General features: G+C 45.9%; 1 protein-coding gene across 2 annotated transcripts in view; it reads left to right on the forward strand.

Annotated features, from left to right (window-relative positions):
* LOC140469589 (rab-like protein 6) overlaps window positions 1-13,480 on the forward strand; it is a 133,224-nt gene extending 119,744 nt beyond the window's left edge. For both annotated transcript variants that reach the window (XM_072566255.1, XM_072566256.1), the window contains 4 exons: window positions 543-897; window positions 2,063-2,240; window positions 8,103-8,161; window positions 9,266-13,480. In XM_072566255.1, the coding sequence (XP_072422356.1) occupies window positions 543-897; window positions 2,063-2,240; window positions 8,103-8,161; window positions 9,266-9,511 (838 nt within the window). In that variant the 3' untranslated portion in view covers window positions 9,512-13,480. The remainder of the gene's footprint in view (window positions 1-542; window positions 898-2,062; window positions 2,241-8,102; window positions 8,162-9,265) is intronic.
* The last annotated feature ends 743 nt before the right edge of the window (window positions 13,481-14,223 follow it).

Raw genomic sequence — 14,223 nt, forward strand, 5'->3', positions numbered from 1 at the left:
GACAGTAACTAGAAATTTCTTCCAAAAACTAGTACAGGCATGATGGTCCAGTGACCCCTTCTGTTCGAAACAATTCTCTGTTTCATCGAGTGTCGGATTTAAATACACCAATACTCCAACTTCATGATGAGCAAAGTGCCAACCAATTTGTTCCTTAGTGCAGTGATGTTCTCGGAGTGCTTTGTGTCCTTCATGTTTGTTGATACTGACGTGAAAAGCCAGCTAGTGCTTTGAGTTGGCTGTTTGACTCTAGAGGCCATGACACTCCAGCTCACTCTGTCCCCAACCCAACATTCCTATCCATATCAGACCGACATCAGGACCTGAACATCATGGCTGACACCTTTCTCCCTCTGTGCCAAAGACCAGACGTGGGTCAGAGGGCATGCCCATGTGGATAGCAAGCTCTAAGTAACTGTTCCTTCCAGTCACAGCCCCTCCTACTACCATTGTCATGGCACAGTGTCTGTCTTGTTGGGTCAAACAGCCTTGGTGCTGCTCCTTCATTAGTAAACCCATTTGTATTTTCCCTTCCTCTTCAGGGCTTCCAAAGGTTTAAAATCCCAGGGCAGAGCTCCAACCAAAGCCTTTGAGCAGGACCTTGGCATCCGTTCGTCTGCCCCCAATCAACCAGAGCATGTTCACAACAGAAATCCAGCCTCCAGCTTACCTGGGAACGGTTTCCTAACTTCAGGCTCATCTCTGGCCTCTCTGCTCATCCCAGTGCCAGCGTCACTCCATACTACTGAGGATAAAGGCCAGAACAAACCAGCAACGCAAGAATATAGGGAGTCATCAGAGAGTGATCTCGAGGGACCAATTGCAAAGCAATTGCTGTCTTTTGTCATGGATGACCCAGACTTTGAGAGTGATGATTCCAACAGAAAAAACACAGCCGTAAGTTTCATTTCTGTTCTTTTATATTTTAAAATGTAATCTGCTTTTCCTTTGAGGTTTTGGACTGGTCAGGCTGAGCAGAGTGACTGGAGGAGAATTAAAACACAGATACTTCAATCGCACAGCATTGGCATCGAACCTAAACAGCTACATTGGAACAAAGATAAACTTTATCTCTGTTTCAAAGCAAACGTCCCGAGTTTGGCCAAACCCCTGCTTTCATCCCTCGAGTAAATGCTGTATGCAGACGAACCACATTCTGAAACATAACACACTGACTGACCGCTCCCCCAGAGATAATACAAATTTGGGGAGACCTTTTTCAGCAAAAACAGATCCCAGATAGACTTCAATATTCCATGACTATAACTAAGTCAATGCCAGACACTTGTGTATTTTTATTTCTGGGTCTGTTTTTCACAAATGGACAGATTTATAGAGTTGTTGCTGAGTAGGAAGTTTGATTCTGTTAAAGTCTCTGGTGAAAGAAGAATGACAAATTGCATTATTTAATTAAATTCTGTTGTGGTAAAGATACTTGATATTAAATGTTTTGCAAGTCCTGCTGATCTGAAATAGAAACAGAAAATTCTGGCAAAACCTGCAGGTCTGGCGGAAGCATCAGTGGAGACAGCCGCAGAGTTGACAGTAGGGTGGTTATTAAAACGCTGCCGTAGCCCACTTGGGCAGGTAGCTGTTTCAGCTGTGGGCTATCTAAATGAGAGCATCTTTTACCTTCTCAGATTCTTTGCTGTGAAATGTACTGTAGAAAATGGCCCGTTTCTTATTGGTCAGCTCCCAAAAACAATGTGATGATCAATAAAACCTCTGTTCACGATACGTTGGCTGAGGAATAAGCATTAGCCAAGGCACCAGGATTACCTTTGTTCGCAATCCAGTCTTTAATGTCCTCCTGAGAGGGGAGATGGGACTGTCGGTTTTGCATCTCACCTGCCGGTGTCGACAGTGCGGCTCTCTCGCAAAGTATCAGGTAAATGGTCAGTTCTCTGCACTGTGACCTGAAGCCGTACGTTTCTCATTTGGAGCTGAGTGTATTCGTGCTGAGGGCTCTTCAGTTTGCAAGGCTTTGAAGCCAGCTTCCCTTCCTCCTGTCGTGATTCCCTTTCTGAAGGAGTAACTGCTGACCCTGTGATGCCTTTTGCAGGAGGAATTCCCAGTTCGAGAGGACAGCTCTGAACTCTCCAATGATGAACTCGGTCTCGGAAAGCCCAGCGTGCCAGTGAAAGCATCAATCCGGCCCACAACGCAGCCCACTGACTTCGACCTGTTTGGTTTGGGCATTGGTACTAAAACTCCTGCAGCTCCAGAAAGCAGCAATGAAGGTGACAGCACGAGGTCATGCTTGAGAAATGTTTTGAGTTTGTTAATGAGAGGAGTTGCTCTGGATATTAACAGAAGACATTGTATATTACCAAATTACCAAAGTTTGTCAGTGGGCTGTAGGGCCTCTGGATTTTTTCTTGTTAAATCAGATCCCTCCTTCATTGTATTTCATTTTTCACAAGCAATCACTTTTTGATTTCCTTCAACACAGCAGATCGATAACTGACCTAGTAATTCAGAGACCAGGTTATTGCTTTGGGGACAAGGGTTCAAATCCCACCCCAGCAACTATAAATTAATTTAAAATGAAAATGTGGTATTTAAAGCAGGTTTCAGTGGTGACACCTGTCATTTTTACCGAGTCTGGTCTACGTTTGACTCCAGCCCTGATGTGGTTCCACCCTTAAGTAACCTGTGCAGTGATTGTGCAGCTCACCCAGGTCAAGCACAAGGGCAAGAAGGGCTGGGCAGCAGATGCTGGTCTGACCAGCAATGCCAGCATCCTGTCAGTAAATAACCAAGAATTCCAGGAAAACCTTCTCCGAGAAGGTGTGACGACAGCCCCAGCCCACCTGCAGTAGAGGACAACACACCATTTGCCTTCCTCTTTGCTGTAACTGTGTATCTCTCTGCATCCACATTATTGTTGATGATTTACATCTGCTCACCTCCTGCACCAAGTGGGAGTGCAGTCCCATTCAAGCAAGGCCAAAAATCCAGGACCTTTCTCCCTCTTTCCAGTTCCTAAAAAGATTCTTGTTCAATTCAAAAGGTTAGCTCTATTTTTTTTTTCTCTCTAGGTAAGACGAAGATGTAGGAACAGAAATAGGCCCTGTGCAACTCACTCTCTTACCTCAGCACTGTGACTCTAGATTCCCTTACTGCGTAAAGATCTTCACCCACCCTCTGCAGTAAACAATTCAATAGATTCATTAACCCACTGGAAAAAGTTCCTCCTCAACTCTGTCCTAACCGAGTGACTCCTTACTCTGACATTGTCCTCTGAGGCTTTCCCACGAGGGGAACCAACCCCTCCCCCCTCTATCATGTCAAACTGCCTCAAAATCTTCTGATTTAATAAGGTTGCCTCACAGTCTTCTAAACTCCAATAAGTATAAGCCCTACCTACTCAGCCTCTCTCATGTGACAGTCCATCTGGTATCATCTGGGTAAACCTTCTCTGGACAGCCTCTAATGCCGGTATATCTTTTATTCAATAAGGGACCCAGAACTGTTCACAGAATTCCACCTGTGCTCTAATACCTTGTATAGTTTCAGCAATGCTTCCCTATTTATACTGTATTCCCTTTGAAGCAAAGACCAACATTCCATTTGCCTTCCCTACCACCCCCAACTTGAATGCTACCCTTTTGTGATTTATGTACAAGAGCAGCTCAGTGGTTAACACTGTTGCCTCATCGGACCAGGGACCTGGGTTTGATTCCACCCTCCGGTGACTGTGTGGAGTTTGCACTTTCTCCCTGAGTCTGCGTGGGTTTCCTCCAGGTGCTCCAGTTTCCTCTCAGTCCAAAGATGTGCACGTCAGGTGGATTGGCCATGTTAAATTGTTCATAGGTACCAAGGATGTGCAGGATTAGCCATGGGAAATGCAGGGTTAATGGGATAGGATAGGGGAGCGGGTCTGGGTGGGATGCTCTATGGAGGGACTGGTGTGGACTCTATGGGCCGAGTGGCCTGCTCCTACACTGGAGGGGTTCTGTGATTCCCAAATCCCTCTGTGCTGTTACTTTTTGCAGTCTTTCTCCATAATTAAGTAATATTCATCTGCAGTGTTATTCCTGCTGAAATATATCTGGCAAGCTTTTGCCCACTCATTCAGCTTGTCTATATCCCTCTCTGTCATCCTCACCACATGCCTTCCCACTTATTTTTGTCGTCTGCAAAATTGGTGACCGCGCATTCATTTCCCTCAACCAAGTCAATATACACTATAAATAATTCTGGCCTCAGCACTGTGCTCATAACACATTGCCATCCTCAAAATGGCCCCTCCATCCCAACTCTGTCTTATACAACTTAACCAATTCGCTATCTGTGCTACTAAACTATCTCAGTCCAAGGATCCTTCCACATCTGACACATTTTCCTGTCCTTCCACACACGTCATCTACTGTGTCCATTGCTCTCGATGTGGTCTTCTCTACATTGTGGAGACAGGATGTCAACTTGCAAAACGTTTCAGAGAACATCTCTGGGACGCGTGTACTGAACAACCCGACCACCCTGTGGCCGAACACCTTAACTCCCCCTCCCACTTCGCCCACCACGTGCAGATCCTGAGCCGCCTCCACCAAATTTGAGCCACCTGACCCCTGGAGGAAGAACGCCTCATCTTCTGCCTTGGGACCCTCCAACCACACGGGGTCAGTGTGCATTTCATCACTTTCCTCATTTCCCTTGCTCCCACCTTATCCCAGATCCAACCTTCCAATTCGGCACCACCCTCTTGAACTGTCCCGCTTGTCGATCTTTCTTCCGACCTCTCCACTCCAAGCTGCTCTCCTTCCTATCACCTTCACCCCACCTCCATCTACCTATCACATTCCCAGCTACCTTCCTCCCTCCCCTAGCCCCACCCCTCTCCCATTTATCTCTCAGCCCCCTTGGGTCACCCCTCATTCCTGATGAGCTTATGTCCAAAACGTCGATTCTCCTGCTCCTCGGATGCTTTTCCAGCACCACACTGTTTGACTCTGATCTCCAGCATCTGCAGCCCTCACTTTCTCCTCGATATATAAATAGGCGAGGGATAGATGGACATGGACTGCAGAGACACAAGAGGATTTAGTTCGAGATGAAACTTGAAAGGGTTCAGAAAAGATTTACAAGGATGTTGCCAGGGTTGGAGGATTTGAGCTACAGGGAGAGGCTGAACAGGCTGGGACTGTTTTCCCTGGAGCGTCGGAGGCTGAGGGGTGACCTCATAGAGGTTTACAAAATTATGAGGGGCATGGATAGGATAAATAGACAAAGTCCTTTCCCTGGGGTCACGGAGTCCAGAACTAGAGGGTGTAGGTTTATGGTGAGAGGGGAAAGATATAAAAGAGACCTAAGGAGCAACTTTTTCACGCAGAGGGTGGTACGTGTATGGAATGAGCTGCCAGAGGATGTGGTGGAGGCTGGTACAATTGCAATATTTAAGAGGCATTTGGATGGGTATATGAATAGGAAGGGTTTGGAGGGATATGGGCCGGGTGCTGGCAGGTGGGACTAGATTAGGTTGGGATATCTGGTCAGCATGGACGGGTTGGACCAGAGGGTCTGTTTCCATGTTGTACATCTCTATGACTCTAAGTATCATGTGTCAGCATAGCCTTGGTGGGCCGAAGGGCCCGCTTCTGTGTTCTGTTGTTTGTTAACCCTACGCCCCACCCTTGCCCAGTGTGGCTTTAAGGTAGGTCCACAGTGAGGAGGTTTTCCCATGTGGAAGAGGTTAGAATATTGACTGCAGATATGATCTTCCTTTTTTATTGTTCACTGAATATATTTCAGTAAGCAAAACCCGTTCCCTTTCTGAACCACTGCTTGCTGGAGGTTATTGTTACTAGCTGAAAATGTGTTGCTGGAAAAGCGCAGCAGGTCAGGCAGCATCCAAGGAGCAGGAGAATCGACGTTTCGGGCATCAGCCCTTCTTCAGGAATGAGGAAAGTGTGTCCAACAGGCTAAGGTAAAAGGTAGGGAGGAGGGCCCCTCCCCCAAGTCCCTCCTCTCTACCTTTTATCTTCGCCTGCTGGACACACTTTCCTCATTCCTGAAGAAGGGCTGATGCCCGAAACGTCGATTCTCCTGCTCCTTGGATGCTGCCTGACCTGCTGCGCTTTTCCAGCAACACATTTTCAGCTCTGATCTCCAGCATCTGCAGTCCTTACTTTCTCCTAGTTATTGTTACTAGGGCATGTTTCAGTGCAAAAGGGAGTGGTTTAGTTTACTGTATTCACACCAACTCTGAGCATTTTAATTTAGTGCCATTCTCTTGTCCTTACCCTGTAACTCTACACATCGTTTCTATCTAAATAACCATCCAGTGTCCTCTTAAATGCCTCAATTGAACCTGCCTCCTCCACACTTCCAGGTAGTGTGTTCCATACCCTAACTACTTACTGTGTGAAAATTTGGCTGATTTGGTACAAGGTCATTGCAATGGGGGGGAATAGTTGCAGTTGGACAGAATATTGATACAAAGGTGGACATCTCCCTGTTTGAACTGTGATATTCTGAGTGTGCTGCTCCTGCTGTTGAGCTAGTATTACCTTGGTGCACCAAGACTGAATGGCAGTAACTGGATTTGTGGCAGTGGATGATGACTGTTGAGCTGTGATACCTTTGCCTGTGCAGGCTATGCATTACGGTTTTCAAAATCATGCCCGTTGTATATCTGCGTCCAGTTGAGAAACTGAACTAGATTTGCGGTCGCATCATGCAGAAATCTAAAAGCAGCAGGCAGTGAAGGTTTCAGGCTGGAAGGGTTGTGTGATTCAAAGACACTGAATTTAGTATCAGATTCTGTACTAAACAAGGGAATGGCCACTCAGTTGACAGGTGAAGTCTTGGAATTGCTGCTCTATTTAGAAGCAGTCATAATAGGAATACTGATTGCTCTGATCGTGTTACTGGGTGGTACAAACATCGGGGGGGGGGGGGGAGATGTGTTTGATTATTGCGGTAGACAGCACTTCTCTGCATTCCAGTATTGCTACTGAAGGCAAGTGAAGCCAGAATTTTATTTCATTGCTGGAAATTCACTCCCATCTGAGTCAGGTGTGAGGAATTCACCAGAGTTGCACCCCTTTGGAGATTCAGTGAAATCACTCTGGTGAGTTTTTTGCATGCCTTTGTGCTTGGGCCAGCTGCCTCAGACTGCCAGGTACTTGTCGAGTATAACCCGAAGCCATAGCAATAATATCTCAAAGGGATGGGTATTGTTGAATTTTACTTTGACTTCACACACGCTCCAAGTAAACTGAGCCGTATCTGGGTGAGGTGGGGCCAGGCTGATATAAGATGAACAAATTGACCTGCTGGTGTCTTCATTTCTGCACTATCCCTAAAGGTATGAAAGGAGCGTGTCCCGCTCACCTGTATCTGAGGGAAAAGGCTTTCGAATCTTCCATCAGTTCCAACCTCTTACACTCATTGAAACCCTTACAATGTCCCCTCAACAAACCTGAGGGTCCTCACAACCCTCCAAAAAGACAGCCTCCAGCGCGTTTATATCCTCCGCCTGTTCACCGGCTCTTTCCAACACAATGTACTTGAAATGCTCTTCACTTGTGCAAAGACGTTAAAAGAATTGCTTCATCACTGGCACAAACAACAGTCATTTCACAAATTAGTTACTTTCCACCTCCTCCGTCACTTCTGAAACTGTTTCACTTTCTTAAAAAAAAAACAATCTGTGTGAAAATGGTTCAAAAGTGCTGAAATGTGAGCAGCCAGAGCAGGAACCTTAACCACATCAGCTGGGCCGGGGATTTTGTCATGTGGGAAATCCTAAGCCTTTGGAAAGCTGGGAGCAGCTTACTCACGGCCACGAGAGATTGGGCAGGGAAGGGGCAGAGATCAAAACACAACCTTGTCATCAGCATGAAACCAGGCAGCAGGATAGCAAGGGAATTCAGAGCTTTGGCTGGAGGGAAAAGCAAAACTTTATGGATTTTCTGCAATTTTCTTAGTCGTATATTTGCATTTCTTTAGCTTTTGGTAGGTGTGCAATTTCCTTAGTGGTTCAATTAACCTGTCACAGCCAAGATATAACTCAGCTCTCGGTTACAGTATTACAGTGTAACCTCCCGCACAACGCCTATTTAAGGTCACTTATCTAAACTTGGGTTCCTTTGCAGAGAAAACCAGCAAGGGCTCCTCCAAAGAAAAGAAGAAAAAGAAGAAAAAACTTCGAGAGGTAAAATGATCTTTTTGCACGCTAATGTGTAATCCTCGCAGATTTAAATATTCTAGTGGCAAATATCCACAAAACACAGGCTAAATCGTAAAGACTAGAGGGGTGAGAAAAATGGGATTGGGGGTCATCGGTTGTGGCTCGATAAGCAATACTGAGTCAGAAATACCCCTCTGAAAACTAAAACGCAATGTCCCAGCTGACCCTGCACCCCCCTCACTCTGAAGGACTACTGCCCTGTCACAGATGCCATCTTTTCACTGAGACATTAGAACAAGGCTCTATACGACCCCTCTGTGAACCTGAGGTATCTGTGGCTTGACTTGAGAGCAATGGAGTTGCTCCTGGTTTCCTGATCAATATTTGTTCCCTACATCATAGAACATTACAGTGCAGTACAGGCCCTTCGGCCCTCGATGTTGCGCCAACCTGTCATACCAATCTGAAGCCCATCCCACCTACACTATTCCATGTACGTCTATATGCTTGTCCAGTGACAACTTAAATGTACTTAAAGTTGGTGAATCTACTACCGTTGCAGGCAAAGCATTCCATACCCTTACTACACACACTCACCAGGGAAATCAGTGTGTGTTCACTAGCTGTTTGTGGGATCTTCTCTAAGTTTCCTATATTACTGCAATAAGTACACTTTGGAAATGCTTCATCAGCTGTGAGACTTTGGACTGTCCTCGGTCTGTGAAAGGAGCTGTAAGATTGCAAGTTGCTTGGGGGGAGGATCTAAAATATCAGAGTTTCTAACCATTTTCAGGAAACCTGAAGGTTTAATAGTCTGTAAAATAGTGCTGTTTTATTCTTAACTCAGCCCTGGAATGTTTACGGAATGTAGTATCTTTTCATTTATGATACGTTTTTTGTGTATTGGAAAAAGACAAATAGTTTTATTGCATTTTTCATGACATCCTTCAGCATTTTACAGCCAATCCAGTTTGAATGTGGGGAGTACTGCAGTCTCATTTTGAAAGAGATTTGAATTAGTGAAAATGCTGAAGGCGTTGAGACTTCCTTGTCCAATAACGTCCCATGGGACCTGCTGGAGTGTGCCCAGTTGTGAGTGCGCGCGCACCATGTGTTTTATATTTTCAGGAGGATGAGAAATTGGAGAAGAAGCGACACAAGCCAAGGAAGAATAAAGAGAAGGAGAAAGATGCAACAGAGGAGAGACCAAAAAAGGAGAAGCCAGCAACATCTGACGACAAGAGGAGGAGGAAGAAAGTGAAGACCAAGGACAAAGCTGATGAGGATGTGGAGGATTTGGAGAAGTTTCTGATTGGCAGCGGTGATACACATGCTGTGAGGAGCAAGGGGAGTGGAGACTATGAGGAACTATAGACTCGGCCTGAATTCTGCATTGTCTTCATATTACTTCCCTGTTCCCTCACTTTAAAACCCCCCCGTCTAACATTGGCACAGACGTGTGCCTGAGCTTTGTGGGATAAACTGTTAGTGCCGAGCTCTGAGGATTCCACTCGACTCCCATCCCAGGCTGATTTTGTACATTTCTAACTATTTGTAGGCTGGCTGGTTTTTGAAGGTGTGCTGCTATGATGCAGGGCTGAAACTTGCCCCAGTGGGCCTGGTTACTTCAATCGAGTGATCAGTGCCTCAACAGCCCGAGAGTCATTTCCTTTTTCCAGTCTCTTGAGAAACGAGTGGGCTCTGCAAAGTTTTTAGCCTTGAGCCACAGAGTCAATGGTGATCAGATCCAATCTGGTTTCAGGATCCATGAAACTTATGTAGTCCACGGCTCTGCCTATTGGCTCAGTGTAATGCCCATCCCATCCCAATTCTCTACCAGTCACATTGCACAGCACTGATGAACAACTCCCACCTACCCCAAAAGTTTTGCCTGCATGATATTAAAACTTCTTGGATATCTGAGAGTTCAGGATGCTTTGTTTTCCCTTCACCATTCCCAATGGTAGCCTTCCCCTGGGAAATGCGCTGGTCCTCTGCTGGAAGCATAGACTGATGCTAGTTGCTGGTCTCTCGCTACCTCAGTAGGGTTCCCAGCATGTTTGGAATGAGTGAGGATCCACATCTCTGAGCTCACTCTCATAAGCTTCTATTTCTATTCTATCGGTTCGAAAGTCACAGAAGTAGCTTGCTGTGACTTTGAATTGAGTGAAAAGAGGAGCAAGTGTAATTAAGGCAGGCTACAGTTGCAAATAAAACTGTAATGACTAGTGTCTAGTTGTTGGGTGAAGTGATCTTAACGGGTGATGAAGGAACCTACCAGAGAGTTAACCAATTAACTGTCTGAACCAATACTGGTCCTGTGCATTATCTCGTTCCTGACTGCTTGTGGTGTCATGACATTGTTAGACTATTGGAAGCCTGGCAGCTGATATGAAGGTGTCGACTGAATGGGTGGCTCAATATAAGAGCCAGGAGTTTGAAGGGGATCAGTTGAGGGCTCTCTGATCTGACCAAGAACTGGAGCTCCTGTTCTCGAGGGCAGCCATGGCTGAGCAAGTGCGAAGCCTGGAGCTGATACTGTCTTTGATTTCTAACTCACTTTACAATGCTGTGGTTATGGGGTACTTCCCTTGAGAAACGCTCCACATTGTAGACTGTACTGTGGCAGAGCTTGTCAGTAAGTGGGACAATGTTCCTTCCAGCCCCATCATCCTCATGTAGGCCGCAGGCTTCAAGCAAGCACCTCTTCAATCATTACCTTTGTGCCCGATTAAAGTTTTAGTCAATCAAGTGCCAGGATACACCAAACTAGCAGGAAAGCTCTTCTGAGGTGCAAGAGTCGCATTGCAATCAAGGCTGTTTTACTGCAGAGTGTGCTATCTGGTGGTGGAGTTGGTGCTGGTTCCAGTATGTAGCTGCATTGGTACATGTCCTGTTCTATTTTGTATTTCACCCTCATTCTTGTGTTTGTAATTTCCACTTTGTGCTGTGTTGATATTTTCCCAGTTGCTCTGTTTTTATGTTTGTGTCACCCCCTCCTGCTGGTTATGTCCCACCCCTCCCTCGGTGTTTGCAGTTCCTCTCATGCAATGTTTGTGCTTCTGTTCTGCCACTCAGCTCTCTCCCCGGGGGCCTGTGCCTGCCTTTACCTTTGGCTCCCTGTTTGCATCTCTCTTCTCCCATCCCACCCCCCCCCTTACTTTGGTCACTCTATTAACTGGACACCTGGGTTATTGCCCTGAGGTCAGAAGGTTGGTCAGACGTCAAGCAGCAACTTGGTCCTAGTCCAGTTCAATGTTGCCTTGTGCACAATTGCCACTGGAGTTTGCCTGCAGCTTAAACATGTCTTCAGTCATGAAGAACCCCATGTCATTCATCATACCGTTCAAAACGAGACCGAGGCAGTCCGTCCTTCCTTCAGGTTGGTCAATGTTCCTGAGTAGGAATTGTTGTGATGATGTGTTGTATGCTGAGATTCTCAAACAAGCGATGGGATCCTTTGCAGTTTCTAAGTTGTGAACAATTGGGGTGGAGGAGTGTTGAATTCCCAGCACGGTATCATTGCTTCCTCTGTTCCTTCACACCGTGTGACAAAGATTTAAACCTGTCAAAGACTGCCCACCTCAAGCAATATTAATCCTTTAACATTGCTCCAGTTTAGCAGCCTTGAAGAACATGGAGTCTTTGCTTAAAGTTATGGTGGTACTCCTGAAAGTTGCAACTTGAAGTGAAATGACTTTGTGAATCATAGCTCCCATAGGAATTAATGTTAAAGTCAGAGTTTGGTTCCTTCTGGAATTTTTTTGCCCAGAATAAAACAATGTACAAGTTGAAATACTTGTACCATACATGTACAGCACGCTATCTCGAACTGAAATAACTTACAAAGTGTCATAATCATTAAGTATGTAAGAGATGCAGTGCACACCTGTATGATATTTTTAAAAAATACACTTGTCAGTATATTTACATTAGCTCAGCTCCACATAGTGGCACACGTTAATTGGTGCTGGGAGTTACAGATTCCCTGCAGTAACTGGAGGTCTCATCTGGTGGCACATGTTTGGAACAGCAGCCAGGAGGAAGGAGTTCCTCCACTCGGTGGGGGGTGTGTGAGAGATGAGGTCCCTGTAGCCTGATGACAGCTACCTGAAGAATTACCCAGAGAATATTCCTCCTTCTACAAACAGCAGCAGCAAGTGTTTTACAACAAAGGCCCTAACGTGCAGTTCTGTGTGGATGTGCGAACATGCACTGACAGCAACCCCCCCACCCCCACCAAAATCCCTGGAAAGAACTATGTGCCAAGGGAATGTGTCAGAGGAAGCTCAGTTACTCTGAGTTGTCATTTCTTTCTCTGGATTCCTCAGAATGTAACCATTCGGGGGTACCATCTCTGAATGCGACGTCTGTGGTCTGGCTGACTTGTTTTTGTAATCCGTGTTTGTTACTAAAGTTTTACCAATGAATGAGTGAGAGAAAAGGACCCAAATCAGTTGCTGTAGTTGATCAAATTTGGACTCTTGACTGGAACCCACCTCTCTCTCCCTCTTGCGCTCTCCCCCTTGCGCGCCCTCCCTCTCTCAGAGCTGCCTTTGTTCTGTTGGTGTGTGTAAGGTGCACAGGTGCCAGTATGGGCCATTCCCAGGCAGTTCCCTGCCATTTCCAGCACCTCTGGACCCAGTTACTTGTGAGAGGAAAGGTCTTAGGGACCAATGCAGAAGGAAAGGGAGAGTTTCTGCCACCACCTGGTCAGTGCTGCCTGGAACTTGCTTTTCGCGTTTTAGTTTGAGGTTAGAACAAGAGCTGTTTGAAACAGCTCCCAGATGTGACAACTCTGCTGTCCTTTCCCAGCATACAGTCTGAACAGTCGAACCAGATTAATGCCGCAAGGAGAAAATCTCCACAGAAAGGGAAGTGGAAATCTCAAACTTTCCCAAAACACTGATGATTCTGAGGGTCTTTTGGGGATATCATGTGATTTTTTTTTTGGTGGGGGTGGGGAAGGTTAATGGATTTAAGAAATATGGAGCAAAGCTGATAAATGGTGTTAAGATACAGATCCACCAATGGGTGGCCCTAGCTTGGAGGTTGGGATCCCCTAGCTGTTCAATGTTTGGCGAATTTGCACTAAAGGCCCCTGGATGAGATGGCAGTTTTTGAACCCTGACAGACTGTTTGCAATGCGTATCAATTCACACTAAAGGAACGGTGTTATTCTGGGGCACTTTGCACACTCTCCATCCCTCTGGCTGATCGTTTGTGAAAATGGTCAGTCACAGGTTAGTGGTGGGTGCCCTGGGACCTTCCCTTGCATTCTGTATGTAATTTATCTTCAACCATGTTTGTTCATTAAAGGCAAAAAAATATTTTCTCGCTTAAGAGGCTGGGCTGATTGTTTTTGGTCAGTTTTTCTAATGCGCACCTTAGTCTCAACTTATATGCACGCTTTAGCACGGTGTCATACTTTAGTTCAGGTGACGCAGACTTTAATCAAGAATTGATTGGAAACCTGCCAGATAGTGAGCAGCGGCCGGGAGCCTGCCAGATAGTGAGCAGCGGCCGGGAGCCTGCCAGATAGTGAGCAGACCCTGATGTGCCGGCTGATGGAATTGGAATTCAATATGACAGACTGTTGGGAATTCAGGTTCGAATGACAACCGTGAAGCCATTATTGATGGTTGTAAAAACCTACCTCCATCTCCAATGTCGTTCAGGGAAGAAAGCAGCCATCGTTACCTTGTCTGGCCTGCGTGTGATGTCCAGACCCACAGCAATGTATTTTTGACCTCTTTCGGCAATAGAGATGGACAATAAATGCTGATCGAGGTTTTCAAAACCGCAAGTGGGCTGGATAGACCATATAGGGAGAAGCTGTCACTGCTGGCAGAAGGTTGTGATTTGCAAATGAAGCAAGGATGATGTGCGATAAAAAAAATCTTTTCCACAGCAGGACGTTAGGCTATGGAATGCACTGCCTGCAAGTGTGGTGGAGATAGGCTTATAATTGAGGCATATAAGGCGGTATTGTTTACAGTTTCCAAAGTTTAGTGTCATCCGATAAACTTTGAGATTGGCCTGGACAAACCCAGATCAACAAAGAGAACATTCCAGCGCAGTACAGG

Source organism: Chiloscyllium punctatum, chromosome 49 (assembly GCF_047496795.1).
Source record: "Chiloscyllium punctatum isolate Juve2018m chromosome 49, sChiPun1.3, whole genome shotgun sequence".
In the NCBI taxonomy this organism is placed as follows: Eukaryota; Metazoa; Chordata; class Chondrichthyes; order Orectolobiformes; family Hemiscylliidae; genus Chiloscyllium; species Chiloscyllium punctatum.